The sequence below is a fragment of the Ooceraea biroi genome, chromosome 6 (genome assembly GCF_003672135.1).
Source record: "Ooceraea biroi isolate clonal line C1 chromosome 6, Obir_v5.4, whole genome shotgun sequence".
Taxonomy (NCBI): domain Eukaryota; kingdom Metazoa; phylum Arthropoda; class Insecta; order Hymenoptera; family Formicidae; genus Ooceraea; species Ooceraea biroi.
Window position 1 is genome coordinate 8,015,904 of NC_039511.1, and position 18,713 is coordinate 8,034,616.

The window sequence follows — 18,713 nt, forward strand, 5'->3', positions numbered from 1 at the left end:
TGTGCGTCTCTCTCAGGGAGTTGGACGTAACACTTTCAAGTAAGTCATTTTTACGAGTTTTATAATTTTATGCAATGAATGTGGTAGCGCTCATGACAATGTGCCTTGGCGGACAAACTCGCTTTGAATGTATCAAGAGACACGGTAGTGTCTCGCGCCAAGTATACGCGTAGCGCGAGACCGCACCGTGACTCTTTTACGCGAGTACGCGAGCTGCGAGTACCCGAGATTATCAGATCTCAATAAGGGCCAAATTGATCAAGTTCTGAGTAGACTCATTCGACAGCTTGGGGGTGATTTGTATAATAAAAGTGTTTTTATTTTTTTTCTATGTGCATTACGAGTGGAAATATTATGATGCAAACTGCAAATCTCGAAATTTACATGTAAGAAACGTCGTGTTGGTCGTCTTGGTCGTCATAGTCGACCACGAATTTGATGTACAGTTCACCTTTCTGCCGCGAGAGGCGCTATCGATATATCTAGATACTTTGCAGTTTATTATACAATATAGGTCTTATTTTAATATTTTTACTATATAGGGTATCTCACTCTATCGTATTTTTATTATATAGGGTGTCGACTTTTGAGTATACTATATAGGGTGTTCGATTTTAAGTGACCAACCCGAAAAACTTGTATCTATGTTTCGAGAAAAATTTGACACGATAAATTAAACGTTATTTATTCCGATGATTCAAATGTGAAAATGAAATCTGCTAAGCTATATTACTTCGCTTTCCTCTTTTAACTTCTATATCACTCAATTATATTATAACTTACAGGTCTCATTTAAAAATATAGGGTATCTCACACACTACCTTATTATATTATACAGGGTGTTGACTTTTGACTATAATATATAGGGTGTCCGATTTTAAGTGACCCACCCGAAAAACTTGTATCTCTGTTCGAGAAAAATTTGATACGATAAAGTAAACGTTATTTATTGCGATGATTAAAATGTGAAGATAACATCTGCTAAGCTATATTAATTCGCTTTTCTCTTTTACCTTCTTATCACTCAATTATATTATAACATACACTCATTTTAAAATATAGAGTATCTCACAGTATCTAATTATATTATACAGTGTTGCGAAATCTCATAGTCGATCTCATCTAACGTTCCGTTTGCTCTGAGGAATTCGGAGTAAACATCTCTCAATATCAAACGGTCGCTTACGTAGCGAGCTAGGCCCAGCGCGTCGTTGGTGGCCCTTTTTTGGAGCTATACGAGGCTGTCTCTGATTGGCAAGCATATACCGTCGATCGATTCCGCCAATTAGTAGCCGCCGCGAGAAACCGCGATCGAGATCGTCCCGTTGGAAAATTAGTGCGAGCACAGAGTCTTGCGAGAGCGGAACTAACGCGCCCGTGCTGGTCCGTCTCACGAAATTCACGTTGCCCGAATAAAGTATTGTGCCAAGCAATCCGGAAGACCATTTACTGTGACCGACACCTAATCCAGCTACTTTAAGATATTACTGTGTTCGCGTGAGCATCGAAGGCGCGTGGACATAGTTTTGGTCCTTCGAGCCGGATAAGTGCGCTCGTGAGTGAACACGCCGGTCAAGCCGAAACGTTCGGGCCGACGGACAGTGAATCGAATGTGAATTCAGCCGTGCTCATTGAACGTTCGTTCTCCTGTATGCTCGCCTCGTCCGGTCGAGATCGGAGCACTAACACTCTTTCTCTCGCTCTGCATCCCGTGAGGCACACGTGTCTGTGTGACTCCGACGTCTGCGGATCAGTGCGTCAACGTCCACCGCTCAGGTGACGTTAAGTCGAAAGCACCGTGATCGACTCTTTCGAGAGGGCCTCGCAGCAACGGTGTCGCGCTCCCGCACCCTCCGGTCTCGATACGCGCCGCTCACTGGCCTATCGTAAACCCGCAAAACGGTGCGGAGTGAAGTTCGGTGCAATCCCAGACGATACAGTGCCCGCGTGCAGCGGCGCTTCCAGAGAAGTGGCTTGAGAGGTCATCATGTCCACCGATCTAAGTATACTCATGGTCGAGCAGACAAATACAATTGCTCTGCTCAAGCGTGTCTTGATCAACTTCAAGAAACTTCCAAAGGCCAACGTCACCGTCGCCAGGACGCAAGGTCGATTGTCGGATTTGAAGGAGCTGTGGACCAAGGTTCAGACGCTGAATACCGGATCTACTGCTTGGCCACTGCAGACGAGAAGCGGGACCACACCTACTTTGTCAACGACCTCTTCTACGAGACTGAGGACGTCTACCTTGAAGCCACTGACCATCTCTACGACGTGATAAGTAGACTTTGTAAAACCGATTCCGCGCCATCTAATGTTACTACGGATTTATCCTTCCGCAACCCGCATGGTCCTACGAATCTTCAGCTACCTCGTATTTCTCTGCCCAAATTTTCCGGTAATTACTTAGAGTGGGAGACGTTTCGCAACACGTTCGAGTCGCTTGTCGCCAATAACGAAGTATTGTCTAATACTCAGAAGTTTCACTACTTAAAGTCTGGTCTCAGTGGTGATGCCGCGCTTTTGATTGCTAACTTGAAAAGGATCCCGCACATTTTATAGGAAAAAATCGGTCTCGGTAAAATTGGCTGAAATTGAAATATGTTGTAGTTTAGGTGATGCTGATTAAAAGTTTTCTTAGGCAAAAACGCCAAAAACCAAAAATATAAAAGATACGACGACTTAAAGTGAGTAAAATTGGAGTTTTAAAAATGTTTAAGTCGTCGTATCTTTTATATGTTTGATTTTTGGCGTTTTTGCCTAAGGAAACTTTTAATCGGCATCACCTAAACTACAACATATTTCAATTTCAGCCAATTTTACCGGAGCCGATTTTTTCCTATAAAATGTACGAGATAGGAAAATATCGGCTCCGGTAAAATTGGCTGAAATTGAAATATGTTGTAGTTTACGTGATGCTGATTAAAAGTTTCCTTAGGCAAAAACGCCAAAAATCAAACATATAAAAGATACGACGACTTAAACATTGTTTAAACTCCAATTTTACTTATTTTATGTCGTCGTATCTTTTATATTTTTGATTTTTGGCGTTTTTGCCTAAGGAAACTTTTAATCAGCATCACCTAAACTATAACATATTTCAATTTCAGCTAATTTGACCGAGACCGGTTTTTCCTATAAAATGTGCAGGGTCCTTTCCGACGCCAATTATGATTCTGCATGGAAACTGTTAATGAACGAATACGATGACAAGCAGGCCCTCGTACACGCGCACATTAATTCGTTTATGAGTTTGTCTAATATGAAAACAGAAAGCGTTCCCGAGTTGAAGAAGCTGCGCGATACGCTCTCCGCGTCGCTTGCTGCGTTAACAAACCTTGGACGTCGAGTCGATAAATGGGACGACCTGATTATATACATTGCATCGTAAAAGTTCAGTCCGCGAACGCGACACGCATAGAACTTGAAACGTACCGCTTCGTCTTCCACTCTTCCCTCTTATCAGGACCTGCACGATTTTTTAACGCTGCGCATCCGAGGTTTGACGGACCTTTCCGAGCAGTCCAATAGTTCGACGAATTCTCGCGGCAACAAACCACGATCTTCTGTCAATAGCGTATCCGTATTAAAGTGCGTTAACTGCGCCAGAAATCACCATCTATATAAATGCGACGATTTTCTTTCAAAACCGGTCGTGCAGCGTTGGGCGATTGTCAAACAACACAAACTGTGTTTCAATTGTATACGCTCGGGACATTTTACGCCAAATTGTAAATCTAAAGGTCGATGCACTAAGTGTAATCAAGCACATCACTCGCTGTTACATTCCGCGAACGGCGACCCTCCGCCAGAAACGCCCATTCTCGCGCCGGCGACGGCACTCAGAACGCCGTCCACGAGCGCAGCGAACATCGCGGCCGTCGCTGACGTACAAACCGTACATCCGCCGATTGAACAGGCTCCTACGGTTTTCCTCGCGACCGCGTGGGTGAATCTTCATATCCCGGAGGGTCGGCTCTTTAAAGTGCGTGCTTTGTTGGATCAAGGATCCACGCTCAGTTTTATTTCGGAGTCACTCTGTCAAACGATGCGGACTCACCGACAACGCGCTGATCTCCAAATACGCTGTTTTGGGGAAAAATATACGGGCATCGCAAAATCATGAATTTCGGTCCAGCTTTCGCCGTGCTCTACCGTCACACCTATGTTCTCGCTTACTGTTTATGTTTATCAGCGAATTACTTCGTACGCGGCTTCGCAAGCTCGCCCGGCCGGCTTGTGGTCCCATTTACGCGGTTTAACGCTCGCGGATCCGAACCCTACAAGCAACCATCCGATTCACCTATTAATCGGAGCTGATCTTTACGGTTCCTTACTGTTAAACGGCCTTCGTCAAGGTCCAGTTGGCACGCCCACCGCTCAGAGTACCGCTCTCGGGTGAATGTTATCCGGTCCGACCGGCATAGATCGATGCGCTGACTCCGGCGCCACGGTTTTGAATTTTGCTCCGGATACGGATACAAATGTATTACTGCAGAAATTTTGGGAAAACGAGAACGTCCCCCAACCTTGTCCGCTGACCGCAGAGGAGAAGCAGTGCGAAGAGCACTTCGCCGCGACCCACTCGCGCACGCCGCAGGGCCGCTACATAGTTTGATTACCCTTCAAGTAAGGGCCTCCTCTCGCTATCGGAGAGTCTCTCCCGATTGCTCTCTCTCTGTACAATCGCTCAGAACGACGCTTGCAACGAAGTCCGGATATTTGCGCTCAATATCACGAGTTTTTACGCGAGTATCAATCCCTCGGTCATATGCAACGCGTCGAGCACAACGACGCGAATTTCAAGCCCGTGTACATCCCTCACCATGCCGTTTTGCGCGAGTCGAGCAGCACGACCAAATTACGCCTCGTGCAAGACCAGTGACGGAACCTCTCTAAATGATCTCCTGTTAATTGGGCCGAAATTGCAAGCCGATCTTCCTGCGATAATTCTACGTTGGCGCCGTTGGTGCTACGTCTATAAGGCCGACATAGCGAAAATGTTCCGCCAGATCCTAGTGGATCCTCGGGACGCGGATTTCCAAAGACTTGTGTGGCGCCCTTCCGACGCCACTGCCATACTACTTTTTAGGCTTCTCACCGTGACATACGGTCTCGCTTGCTCGCCTTATCTCGCGATGCAGATCCTCAAATAGCTAGCGAAAGATGAAGGTCATGCCTTTCCCGAGGCCGCGGCCATTATAGAAGACTCACTCTATGTAGACGATACACTATTCGGAGATGACGATCCCGATCGCCTACGCGACAAGCGCGATCAATTAATAGAGCTGATGAATCGAGGCGGATTTCCACTACGAAAATGGACCGTTAACGCGCCGGAACTTCTCGCCGACCTTGCTGCTGATCAGCGCGAACGAGTCGATCAGTCTATCGGGAAGGATGACACTCTCAAGGTGCTCGGACTGTCATGGACGCCGAACGACGACTCTTTTTGTTTTGTACTCTGTTCTGAGCTTATTACGCCGCCGACGAAGCGTTCGATTTTATCTTTTATTTTAAAGCTCTATGACCCGCTCGGGTGGGCTGCTCCTGTCGTGATTACCGCAAAGATTTTGCTGCAGGAACTTTGGCTTCTCAAGGGCGATTGGGACGATCCTCTTCCGCCCGAGTTAACTGATCGCTGGCATGCCTACTATACCGACTTGCCAAATCTAGGAACGATTCGGATTCCCCGGTGGACCGGACAGCATAAAGAAAATCTCGGCGTCGAGATACACGGTTTCGCGGACGCGTCCAACCGCGCTTACGCTGCCGTGATCTATCTGCGCGTACTTCACTCTTTTGAAAGCGTTCAAATCAGTCTCCTAGCAGCTAAAACGAAAGTCACGCCACTGAAAACGGTGAACATTCCGAGGCTCAAGCTCAATGCTGCCGTTCTCCTCTGTCGACTCCTGAAGTGGACAATCAGTTTCTTGAATCTATCTCAGGCGCCTATCCATAGGTAGACCGACTCCACGATCACGTTAGCCTGGCTCAGGCAACATCCTTCTAGGTGGAGCACATATATTGCCAATCGCGTCTCGGAAATACAATCCTCTTTGACTGTGTCTCGCATCGTCGCTTAATTGAGAAGTTAAGATCACTTCGCTTTTCTTGTTCGGTTTTGAAATGGCCTGTTCTTATTTGGATGGTAGATGCCAGGCTGTGAGGGAGCCTAGGGGTAGGTCTGTGTCTGATTTCGTCAGTGTTCTTACGGGGGTACCGCAGGGCTCGGTAATTGGGCCTTTACTCTTTGTGCTATGTATCTCTGACTTTGGTAGAGTTCTGCACTATACCGAGTATGGGTTTTACGCTGATGACCTGATGATATACCTTCACTGTGATCCCTGGGATCTCTTGGATGCCATTCGGAGAGTCAATGAGGATATAGTGAATATCTCCAGCTGGGTCTCTGAAAATTGTCTGAAGCTTAACTCTAACAAAACCAAGGCCATGTTACTGGGCACGGCGAGATACATCAATTGGTATTGACCTGTAAGTTATAATATAATTGAGTGATATAGAAGTTAAAAGAGGAAAGCGAAGTAATATAGCTTAGCTAATTTCATTTTCACATTTTAATCATCGGAATAAATAACGTTTAATTTAACGTGTCAAATTTTTCTCGAAAGAGATACAAGTTTTTCGGTTTGGTCAATTAAAATTGGACACCCTATATATTATAGTCAAAAGTCGACACCCTGTATAATATAATAAGGTAGTGTGACATACCCTATATTTAAAAATGAGATCTGTATGTTATAATATAATTGAGTGATAAGAAGGTAACAGAAGAAAGCGAATTAATATAGCTTAGCAGATTTATTTTCACATTTTAATCATCGGAATAAATAACGATTACTTTATCGTGTCAACTTTTCGCGAAACAGAGATACAAGTTTTTCAGTTTGGTCAAGTACATTCGAACGCCCTATATATTATAATCAAAAGTTGACACCCTGTATAATATAACACCCTATATAGTATAATCAAAAGTCGATACCATGTATAATATAATAAGATAGGGTGAGATACCCTATATTTTAAAATTGAGACCTATATGTCATAATATAATTGAGTGATAAGGAAGGGAAAAGAGGAAAGCGGAGTAATATAGCTTAACAGATTTTATTTTCACAATTTAAGTATCGGAATAAATAACGTTTACTTTATCGTGTCAAATTTTTCTCGAAACAGAGATACAAGTTTTTCGGTTTGGTCAATTATAATCGAACACCCTATATATTATATTCAAAAGTCGACACCCTATATGTCCACGCGCCTTCGATGCTCACGCGAACACAGTAATATCTTAGAGTAGCTGGATTAGGTGTCGGTCAGAGTAAATGGTCTTCCGGATTACTTGGCACAATACTTTATTCGGGCAACGTGAATTTCGTGAGACGGACCAGCACGGGCGCGTTAGTTCCGCTCTCGCAAGACTCTGTGCTCGCACTAATTTTCCAACGGGACGATCTCGATCGCGGTTTCTCGCGGCGGCTACTAATTGGCGGAATCGATCGACGGTATATGCTTGCCAATCAGAGACAGCCTCGTATAACTCCAAAAAAGGGCCACTAACGACGCGCTGGGCCTAGCTCGCTACGTAAGCGACCGTTTGATATTGAGAGATGTTTACTCCGAATTCCTCAGAGCAAACGGAACGTTAGATGAGATCGACTATGAGATTTCGCAACATACCGCCCGCCTCGTATGCGCCACGTATCAAGAGACACGGTAGTGTCACGCGCCAAGTACAGGGTGTCCCATGGGAAGTTGCTGAAAGTAAACGATTGGTTCTCCCCTCCATGACTTCAGAAAGTGTCTTACGGTTAACGGTCGTTCATCTGAGTGTCCGCAGTTTTATTCTGGTTGTGGTAGATGCAAGTCCGTGCGCGTCAAAATGAGTAATCTGACGACGGAAGAAAAGATTTATCTTGTCGAGTGCTTCTTTTCCAGAGGAAAAGTTTATAGCAATGCTTACAGGGGGTTTCGTACTAAATACGGAACACATAAAGTTCAGAGCGAAAACATGCTGAAAAGGTTAGAATTTATTATGTCTTTAAACGTATGCGTTACGTCACTCCATTTTTTGGCAATAAATCTGCATTAAAATAATGTTTTGTGTTATTTTTATCAGAATTATCGATAATTTTATGCAGTATGGAACTATCCAAAACCGTAGACATGATCTGCCAGGTCCTTATGTGTCTGTAGCTGCAGAAGAAAACATTGAAGATATTAAGAAGTATTTTGAAGAGAATCCAAATTCTTCCATTCGGAAAGCTGCCCAAGCTCTTGAAATATCCAAAACAACGTTACACAGGATTTTAAAACATTTCCTGAAAATGCATCCCTATAAAATAACATCACATCAATTGCTAACCAAACGCGCTATGACGAAACGTGTGGAATTCTGCAAGACGATAAATGGAATGTTTGAAGATGGAGAACTTGATGCAAAATTGATAATTTACACGGACGAAGCACATTTCTGGCTAAATGGTTATGTTAATAAACAAAATTATAAATTTTGGGGGTCGGAAAATCCCAACGTTTCCCTGGCTAAACCTTTACATCCACAAAAAATAACAGCATGGGCTGCGATCTCGGTAAAAGGAATTTATTTGCAATTCTTCGAATCAACAGTCACTGGTGAAAGTTACAAGCAGCTTCTCGAAACACAATTCTTCCCTCATGCAAAAAAAAGAGGCCTGGTCAGAGGATTTCATTTCATGCAGGATGGAGCGACACCACATCGAACCCAGGAGGTCTTCGAAACAATCCATAAAGTTTATGGCAATCGAGTCATCGGTTTGGGATACTCCAAATTTGCCCAGGGGGGGGGGGGGCTAGAATGGCCACCGTACTCGCCGGATTTGAATCCATGTGACTTCTTTCTTTGGGGATACATTAAGGACCATTGTTATGCCGGAAATCCAGAAACAGTGTCAGATTTAGTAGTAGCTATTAAAAAGGTCGTCAGCAACATTAAAGACGACATGTTAGAAAAAGTTTTCACAAGTTTTCGTAAAAGAATTGATTTTTGTACAAATTCAGATGGTGCACACTTTGAAAATATTTATCATTAGCTTACTTGATTATTAGCATATTTTTCATTAATAAAATAAACTGATGTACAAACATTTTGCTAAATTTTATTTATACCCATTTAAAACTGCAGACTTTCCTCTTTCCAACACAATTTTTGTTTTTTCAATAACTGCATACGTTTAAAAATGACAGCTGTTTAGTTTCAGCAACTTACCATGGGACACCCTGTATATGCGCAGCGAGACCGACCGTGTATTTAATATACATGTCTCATTTTTAAATATAGGGTATCTCAATCTATCTTATTATTATATTATACAGGGTGTCTACTTTTGAGTATACTATATAGGGTGTCCGATTTTAATTGACCAACCCGAAAAACTTGTATTTGTGATTCGAGAAAACTCTGACACGTTATATTAGACTTTATTTATTCCGTTGATTAAAATGTGAAAATAAAATCTTTTAAACTATATTAATTCGCTTTCCTCTTTTACCTTCCTTATCAGTCAAAACCCTTTTCTTTCATTCAAATTTAATATACAGATTGTCTCATTTTAATTATAGTATATAGAGTATCTCAATTTATCTTAATATAATATACTGGGTGTCGACTTTGGATTATAATATATAGGATGTCCAATAAATAATCTCATCAAACATATACGCCGATTTTAGATAATTCAGCATTTCTTATCTTTGTTCTTTTTATAATTTATATTCTAATTATGGCAGATAACGGAGATAGTGGTGGAATGTTTTTTAATATATAATCATGTTAGGTACGATCATGTTTAATGTCGCAAAATAAATATTCTGCTTTGGAAACTGTTAACACTACAATATGCGTAGTGTCATTACAAAATTACTTTTTTACAAAAGGTAAAAAAGACGCCGAGTATACGTGTGGTAGTAGTATGATAAGGGAGAGTTCTGATTCAGGGACTCCGAGGGGGTTGCGGGGCGGGGGGTCTCTGGGCGCGGGGGTATGACGTCACGCGGGAGGGGGGTCTCTGGGCGCGGGGGTATGACGTCACGCGGGAGGGGGGTCTCTGGGCGCGGGGGTATGACGTCATGCGGGGGGGTCCGCTAACTCAGGACCTCCGAGGGGTGCGGAGAGGGGGGTGTCCGCTAACCCGTGACCTCCGAGGGGGTTGCGGGGAGGGGGAGGGGGTCCGCTAATTCAGGGGTTCCGGGGGGTGCGGGGGGAGGTCTCTGGACGCGTGGAGTATGACGTCACGGGGGGGGGGTCTTCGAGCGCCAGTACCAGTCAAAGGGGTGTTTATGTAAACAGACTACTAGGAAAGGAACACCATGATATTGTCTTACATAAGCGATAAGAAAATTGCAAGCGCCGATACCCCGGCTGCTATCACTTACGACAAAGACGTTACCGCGCGTCAGATAGTCGATAGAGATACCCCGGCTGCTATCAATTACGACAAAAGACGTTACCGCGCGTGAGATAGTCGATAGATAAAAAAATCCGTTAAAAATTCTTCGGGGGCGCCGGTACCCGGATTCTAACCCATGGGGCTCGGAGGGGGTGTGGGGAGGGGCAAATGTCCTCTCAAATGTCCTCCGGCACGTCTGGATCTTCAACCGTCGGCTGCAGTCAAAGAATGTGGCCGCAGGGTGGAAAGAGACGGAGGAGATGTCATATAATCAAACGGAAAAAAGGTTTAGTACCACAGTTGGTTACGAGCGCTCCATAGAAAAGTTGTCAGTGAGAAGTGCTACGGAAACATGGAGCAGAGTGAACATGACCTGTTGGAGGAAGCCAACAATGTTGCTACCTTGGGCGAATATTTCGCGTGAGTGCAACGTTGTGACGAGTGTATTGAACAATTGGACGAAAAGAGTCGTGCCAAGCGTCCGCGGCTATCCATCGAAAATATACAATCGTTAGTGGCTCGAATCGCGCGGCTCGAGGGATTGAAGAAGCGTTTGCAAAGACGCTTTATACATTTCGATGGTGGTGGTGGTGGTGATTACGCCGAACAGCCTTCCACCGCAGAACTCTCATGACGAGAGATTGATACCACGTTTGAAAACCGTATATTAACCGGTGCGGTGATCAAAGCGAATTACATCGAGCCGCGACGATTCCTGGAAGACGCTAGGAGCATAGTGCTCGAGCATGTGCGCAACGCTATTGAACAACGCAACAGCGTAAAAGTGAACACCGTGTTCAACGGTGTGTTCGTGTCGGATGAGAAGACCGCTAATAAAAGCATCAACACGAAAAATCGTGGCCTCTTCGCTACGTCTGATCTGCAAGAATGGTACGAGTAGCACGTGATCGAGCCCACCTTGGCAATCCTCGAAGAGTTCCAGGAGCGCGACAGCGGATGGGCGTTGTCGCGTATATTGAACCTGATCATCAACGTGAACAAGTATAATCCCTTGCACGCGGGATGTTACATCAAGTTATCGGAGGAGATAAAGTCGAAGAAAGCAGTGGTGAACGTGCGAACGATGGACAATGCGTGCTTCGCGTGGTCGGTGGTCACCGCTCTTTATCCTGCGAAAAGGCACACAGAATGCGAATCTTCGTACCCGCACTACACGACGGTGCTGAATCTCCAGGGCATAGAGTTTCCCGTAACACTGAAGAACATTGTGAAGTTCAAACGTCTGAACGACATCTCCATAAACGTGTATACCATCCAAGAGAAGAAAAAAGAAGAGGAACAACTCACGATCGTATTGATACGACTCACCGATGAGAAGATGGATAAGCACGCGAATCTGCTGTACGTGCAAGATGCGCAGGACAACAACGTGGGACATTTCGCGTGCATCAAGAATCTATCCCACTTAGTGAGTTGCCAGATAAATAAGAAGAATGGGCAAATATACATTTGTGATCGGTAAGTAGCGTTAGTATACTTGTATATAATGAATAAATACGTATGCAATGTCAGGAATTAATAGATACTTTCTTTTATTTTTGTAGATGTCTACACTACTTCTACACTAATGAGAGATTGGAGACCCACTCCGTGGATTGCAGCAAGATGAACGAATGCGCCATCGTCTTACCCAACGAAGTGGACAAGTGGCTAAGTTTCACTAACTACAACAGGAAGGAGCGAATGCCGTTCGTCGTGTACGCCGATCTGGAGTGCATCCTGCAGAAGACGGAGGAGGAGAACGACCCGAAGCTGTACCAGCGTCACCGGGTATTCAGCATCGGGTATTATGTGCGGTGCTCCTACGACGACTCGCTATCCGAGTACCGATCCCGTCGCGATACCGATTGTATATCGTGGTTCGTCGAAGAATTAAGAAGTTTAGCGTATCGCGTGAAAGCGATTTTGTAGAGAAATGTCCCCATGGTAGAATTAACTCGAGACGAGCGCGAAAAATTCAATAGCGCGACGCAGTGTCATATCTGCAAGAAACCGTTCGTGCCGGACAACACGCGGGTTCGTGACCATTGCCACCTGACCGGTCGATACAGAGGTCCCGCGCACGCGAATTGTAACCTAAATTACAGAGATTCGCGTACTATTCCGATAGTGTTCCATAATTTATCCGGCTACGACGCGCATTTCATTGTCAAAGAACTGGCCAGCAATTTCAAGGGCAATGTCGATGTATTGCCGATTAATAAAGAAAAGTACATTTCGTTCACGAAACACGTTTACGGGTTCGAAGACGATAAGACAACATGGCGAAACCACATGCAATTGCGGTTCATCGATTCATTTAAATTCTTAAGCAGCAGTCTCGATAAATTGTCATCTTATATAAATAACGATAAACTCCGAATCGTACGATCCGAATTTGCAAAATTGTCGGCTGACGACTTTGATTTACTTACGCGAAAGGGCGTGTTCCCTTACGAGTACGTGGATTGCGCCGAAAAATTAGAGGATACTCGCCTACTGCCGCGCGAATCGTTCTATAGTTCTCTGACCGGTGATACGGTATCCGAGAGCGATTACGCGCACGCCGAGAACATCTGGCAGCGGTTCACCATTCGAACGCTCGGCAAGTACAGCGATTTGTACTTGAAAACGGATGTCTTGTTGTTGGCCGACGTATTCGAAAATTTCCGCGATAGCTGCATCAATAGTTACGGTGTGGATCCCGCGTATTATTACACTCTGTCCGGTTTTACGTGGGACGCGATGCTCAAGCATACGCGTATAAATTTCGAACTTCTTACCGATATCGATATGGTCATGTACATAGAACGCGGTATACGCGGCGGCCTGAGCCAATGTTTGAACAGGTACGCGCAAGCCAAAAACAAGTACATGCAGTCGTACGACCCATCGAAACCTTCGTCGTATCTCATGTATTACGACGTTAATAACTTGTACGGTTGGGCAATGTGTCAACCACTGCCCTATGCCGAATTTCGATGGGTCGATGACACTTCCAATTTCGACGTGAACGTGATCGCTCCTGATTCACCAAAGGGATACATTCTCGAAGTCGATCTCGAGTATCCGCAACAGCTGCACGACGCGCACGTCGATCTTCCGTTGTGCCCGACGTGCGATAAGCCGCCGGGTAAACGGCAGGATAAGCTGCTCGCAACTGTGTACGATAAGAAGCGGTACGTCATTCATTATCGCAACCTGCAACAGTGTACGCGTCACGGTCTTCGCGTCACAAAAATACACCACGTATTAGAATTTGCGCAATCTCCATGGCTCCGCGATTACATCGAACTAAATACACGATTTAGAACGGCAGCGAAAAATGGTTTTGAGAAAAATTTGTACAAACTAATGAACAACGCGGTATTCGGTAAAACCATGGAGAACGTGCGCAATCACGTGGATGTTAAACTGTTAACGAAATGGAACGGACCATATGGCGCGGAGGCAATGATCGCGAAACCGAATTTTCACAGTCGCAGCGTCTTTTCGGAAAACCTGGTCGCGATCGAGATGCGTAAGCTCGAGGTGAAGTTCAACAAACCGATCTACGTGGGTATGTGCATCCTCGACATATCCAAGGTCTGTTTGTACGAATTTCACCACGAGTACATGTTACCCCTTTATCGCGAGAAGTGTAAAGTTACGTACACGGATACCGACAGTTTAATTTATCATATCGAGTGCGAGGACGTGTACGAGCAAATGAAACGCGACATTGCACGATTTGATACAAGCGATTACGCATCCGACAACGTATACGGAATACCGCTCGCGAATAAAAAAGTACCAGGTTTAATGAAAGATGAGAACAACGGCGCGATCATGACGGAATTCGTGGGGCTCAGAGCGAAAATGTACGCTTTGAAAGTAGACGGTAAAGAGATACGAAGAAAGCGAAAGGTGTTAAGACGAATGTAGTCGCGCGAACGATAGCGTTCGATGATTACATGCAGTGTTTGAAAGACCACATAGAAATGACTCGAGATCAATCGCGTATAACATCGAAGCTGCATAACGTGTACACCGTTCGCGAGACGAAAATTGCTCTGAGTCCGTACGACGATAAGCGCTACGTCGTACCCGATACGACCGATACGCTACCGTGGGGACATTTCCGGATACCGTTGTAAAATATGTAGGATAAGGATAATAAAGAGTTATTGTATTCTATATGTTTTCATATAATGTATCAATATACTGTCATAACGTTATACATTTATATATTTTATACGTTTGTGAAAAATAATAATAAAAGTATTAAACGACATTGTCTTTGTGTATCCACGAATTGTGCGATCCATCGAATCCCAGCCACTTCACGTAGACCTCGTCACCTCTCCTGCGCAGTACTTTCTCCACGAGGTACACGTCCGGATACCTCGCGCGATGCAACTCGTGCTCGTAGAACGCTCCGGCGACCGGTTTGTCACGATAGTCATTGAGCAGATTGAGCAGATAGGTCACGGGGTTGGTACGTTGTACTTTAACGATCTTGAATACCTCGGTGGTCCAGTTTGGCACGTAACCCTTCTCGAAGACCGTCTTGTAGTTGCTGACGCGTACCGAGTCGCCTACTTTGGACCTTGCTGGAGCCGCTATCTTTATCGCGCTGTATACAATAGCTAAGAGTCTCTCAGCCTCCGCGGGGGTTACGTCGACGGGTCGCATGCCGATCGTTCGGTGTTTTCGGGTGTTGTACTCCTTGACGAGCCGCGGTAGCGCGTCGACCCACTTGTAATTTCCGTTGAGCGTAAACATCTGCCACATGGCGTTCTTCAGCGTACGATTGAATCGCTCGACGACCGATGCCTTCAACACCGAATACGTGGAATAATGATTGATGTCGTGTTTCCTCGTGAGTCGTTGCACGTCGGTGTTGTAAAATTCCTTCCCCATATCGGTGTGCAAGTTTTTCGGACATCTCTTGCTCTCTCGAATTATCTGGGCGATAGCCGCAGCCGTCTCGCTTCCGCCTTTGCTCTTGAGCGGCACGACCCATGCGTACTTGCTCAACACATCGATGACGGTATGTAGTGGTAACCTCTGTTGAAACGCGAGTACGGGCGCATCTCGACTAAGTCTGCCTGCCACAGGTCATCGTATCCCCGAACTATGACGCGTCTTCGTGGAAAATTTCGTCTCGCCAGGGCATGCAGCTCCTCGACGAGTCGCCGCTTCTCGGAACTAACGGCACCCTTCTTACGTCCTTCGGAGTTCATGTTTTGACGGGTACAAATCATCGACTGCTCGGCACGTAATATGTGCGAAGATAGTTACATTACGTTGCAAAGCTGTTGGTACCTGTTCGATACACGTTTGTACCTGTTCCTGAGCCGTTCGTTAGCTGTTTGATACACGTTCGATAGCCGTTCATACCTGTTTGATACACGTTCGGTACCTGTTGTTGACCCGTTCATTCCACGTTCTTAAAACGTGCGTTCTCGTTCGGTACACGTTCTTGACCCGTTCATTCCACGTTCTTAAAACGTGCGTTCGCGTTCGATACACGTTCAAACACGTTTGTACCTGTTTGTTAGCTGTTTGATACACGTTCGATAGCCGTTCGTTAACTGTTCGTTAGCTGTTTGATACACGTTCGTACACGTTCGATAGCTGTTCGGTATCTGTTGTTGAGCTATTCGCGGTCGCCTGTTACTTGTTGCGCGATTCGCTGAGGCTGGAGCTCCGCGGGGGAAGTGGGGGTCTCCACGGGGGGACTTGAGGGCCCTGTCTTTTGCCTTCTTCAGCCATACTTTTGAGATCCGTGAGCGCCTGTCGAAGAGTGTTTAGCGTGTCCCACGGGGGGAGTGGGGGAGGAGTGTTGTATTCGTTGACCACTCTTTGGAAATCCGTGAGCCCCTTTCGAAGATCGTTTAGCGCGCCCTGGTAATCCTTCATGTTCGAATGTGGTGAGATATTCCTTCGATGCGAATGACGTTGCTCGACTGGTTCGTCTCGACGATACGCGTGTCAATTTATAACGATACCAGCTTCTCGAAGTTCCTCGATGATCGACAGCATCTCGTTGTCGTGAGAGTTGTTTTCGGCCTGACGCGAAGCGTCGAGCAATCGTAGGCGATCCACCAGCTCGTTGGGATCGTCCCAGTGCACGTAGTCGATCGCGTTGTCGTTCAGTGTCATGGTACGAGGTAATCCTCGTCCAGATTTCTTTTTCTTCGTGGGTTCAAATGGCAGTAACGGCGCGATTACGTGTTTGTACTTGTACCCCCTGTTACTCTTTACCTGACCCCGCGCGCTGTGGTCGCGTCTATACGCGTTCGTCACCAGCAGCATGCTCCTGTAATTTTGCAAATCGTTATCCGTGAACACGTCCTCGTTGGGATATCTCTTGAAAACCAGCTCGTAAAGATCAGGTGTACCTCTATGTCGCACATCGTCGAGAAGTATGTTATCGTCGTGGTCTATCTCGAATCGAAGACTACCGAACTTCATTCCATCGCTGTCCAAATAAACTCCGTAAACGGTATCTATGTCTTTGTCACCGCGTATGACAGCCTCAACATACTTTTGACTCAGCGGGCCCAATTGAGCCCGCAACGCCTCCTGACCCTCTAACGTTTGCACCTCTCGTTGAACGGACGTCGCGAATGAATCGTTCGTGGTTTCGAAAACGTTCTCGTCCTCGGTTGGAAGATTCATCGGCGGCGGTTGTACGGCTTCGATCGTTGCGCGCGGCGTAGAGGTTATCGTTGGCGAATCCGGTGCATCGCTCGATTCTATTCGCGGCTGTTTCGATTCGTTTGATTCGCGATCCGACGAGTCGTTCGCTCGTTTCCTCTTTACACTACTCCTTATCGCGTTCTTCTTCTCACGCTTCCGGATGAGTGGTACTACGAGCTCTACGTCCGGCTCGCGCTTCGAGGGTATTTTAACCGTCACACCCGGCTCGTCCTTTATCGCACGCGTGCTCGAGTTGTCAACGATCCTTTGCAGTGGCTCGATAATAGGTCCGAGGTGTCTCCGCGCCGCGATATCGTCCTCGATCTTACCGGTCTTCAGAGCACGATGTTTCTTGCGGATCGATTCGCTCGTTTTCTCAATCGCCCTCGCGATCCTTTCACGCTCACGAATATCAGTACTCCCAGCCATGTTGTCGATCATCGATTAACCGCTCCGCGGTATCGCAAACACGTTAAGTCCGTTTCTGTATCGACCGTTAGCGAGCGGGCTGTCCTTGTCTATCACTACGAAACCGTACTTGCGTTGCCAACAACTGCGACACAACGCACAGAAGTCATCGTACGACATGTTGGTATTCACGTGATCGTTGTACACGTGTTTCAAGTTGGTACCATCCTGTTTGAACAGGATCAACAGGTTCGCGTTGTCGCGTATAAGATGTTTCGGTATTCTCGCGTACGTCTGACAGAGATAGAAACAGTCGATGTTCGAGTGTCGCCCCATCGCAAAGTATTCTCTCACCGTATCTTACTTATCGCACTCCACGTCATCAAAGACGAAGATCGAGTTTGGACGCGCCTCGTTCGAAGGTGGAATGACGTCACTGTTATTGGAGAATGTAAAGTAGCCGATTTCATCTATCGACGACAACAGAGTTTCCAAGTACCGATATTTCGGCTGCTGCAACGACTTCGAGTACACGTACACGTTCTCGAAACGTACACCGTGCGGACTCTCCAGCAAGCTTATCAGAACGTTGGTTTTACCGCAGTTCGAGGGGCCGCAGATGATCGCGCGTATAGTGGTCGGCAGCACCGGGCCGTGTTTGCGTTCCTCCTCATTGTCCCCCATCAGTCGTAATCTGTCGTCGCAGTTCGTAACCTGTATCGTCAATGATTGCCGCACGAATCTCATTTTGTCACTTCTAGGTGGAGGAGTGGAGTCGCCTATTTATAGGCGCGTGAAACCGCGAATCGCGCAGTATCAAAATGTTTGTCACGCTGACGAGTCCTTCCGATATACTCGATTTAACCGCTGAGCAGTTACAATTTGTGCCAAAGGTAGTTCTGTTGCAAGTGTGCGGGAACTATATCAAACACGTGTGGAACAGGCTCCCGGAACATATAAAGGCGAATTCAGAGGTATAGACTTTCTGCCGTTGTTACGAACATTACAATCAACCGTGGCAACGAACGCACATCGACGGTCCGTTGATCAGAGATTGCCGTGAATGTCAGCGCTCGCGACGAACGAATCAGTGAGAGGTGGAAGTCTGCTGAATCGCGCGATAAACGCGCTTCTTTTCGAGCTGCACATCCCCGGCTATCAGTTTTGCGG

General features: G+C 46.0%; 3 protein-coding genes across 39 annotated transcripts in view; 2 read left to right on the forward strand and 1 right to left on the reverse strand.

The window, feature by feature from the left end:
- LOC105276337 overlaps positions 1 to 18,713 on the reverse strand; it is a 334,767-nt gene that overhangs the window by 284,503 nt on the left and 31,551 nt on the right. The window lies entirely within an intron of this gene.
- On the forward strand, positions 11,513 to 11,951 carry LOC113562219. The gene has a single exon (XM_026970878.1). The coding sequence runs from the start codon at positions 11,533 to 11,535 to the stop codon at positions 11,929 to 11,931; it is 399 nt and encodes a 132-aa protein (XP_026826679.1). The 5' UTR covers positions 11,513 to 11,532; the 3' UTR covers positions 11,932 to 11,951.
- LOC113562218 lies at positions 11,950 to 12,498 on the forward strand. Its single transcript, XM_026970877.1, has one exon. The coding sequence runs from the start codon at positions 11,970 to 11,972 to the stop codon at positions 12,378 to 12,380; it is 411 nt and encodes a 136-aa protein (XP_026826678.1). The 5' UTR covers positions 11,950 to 11,969; the 3' UTR covers positions 12,381 to 12,498.

Excerpts from the sequence above, each read along its gene's own strand:
- LOC113562218 (XM_026970877.1), top strand. The coding sequence starts at position 11,970 with ATGCAATGTCAGGAATTAATAGATACTTTCTTTTATTTTTGTAGATGT.
- LOC113562219 (XM_026970878.1), top strand. The coding sequence starts at position 11,533 with ATGGACAATGCGTGCTTCGCGTGGTCGGTGGTCACCGCTCTTTATCCT.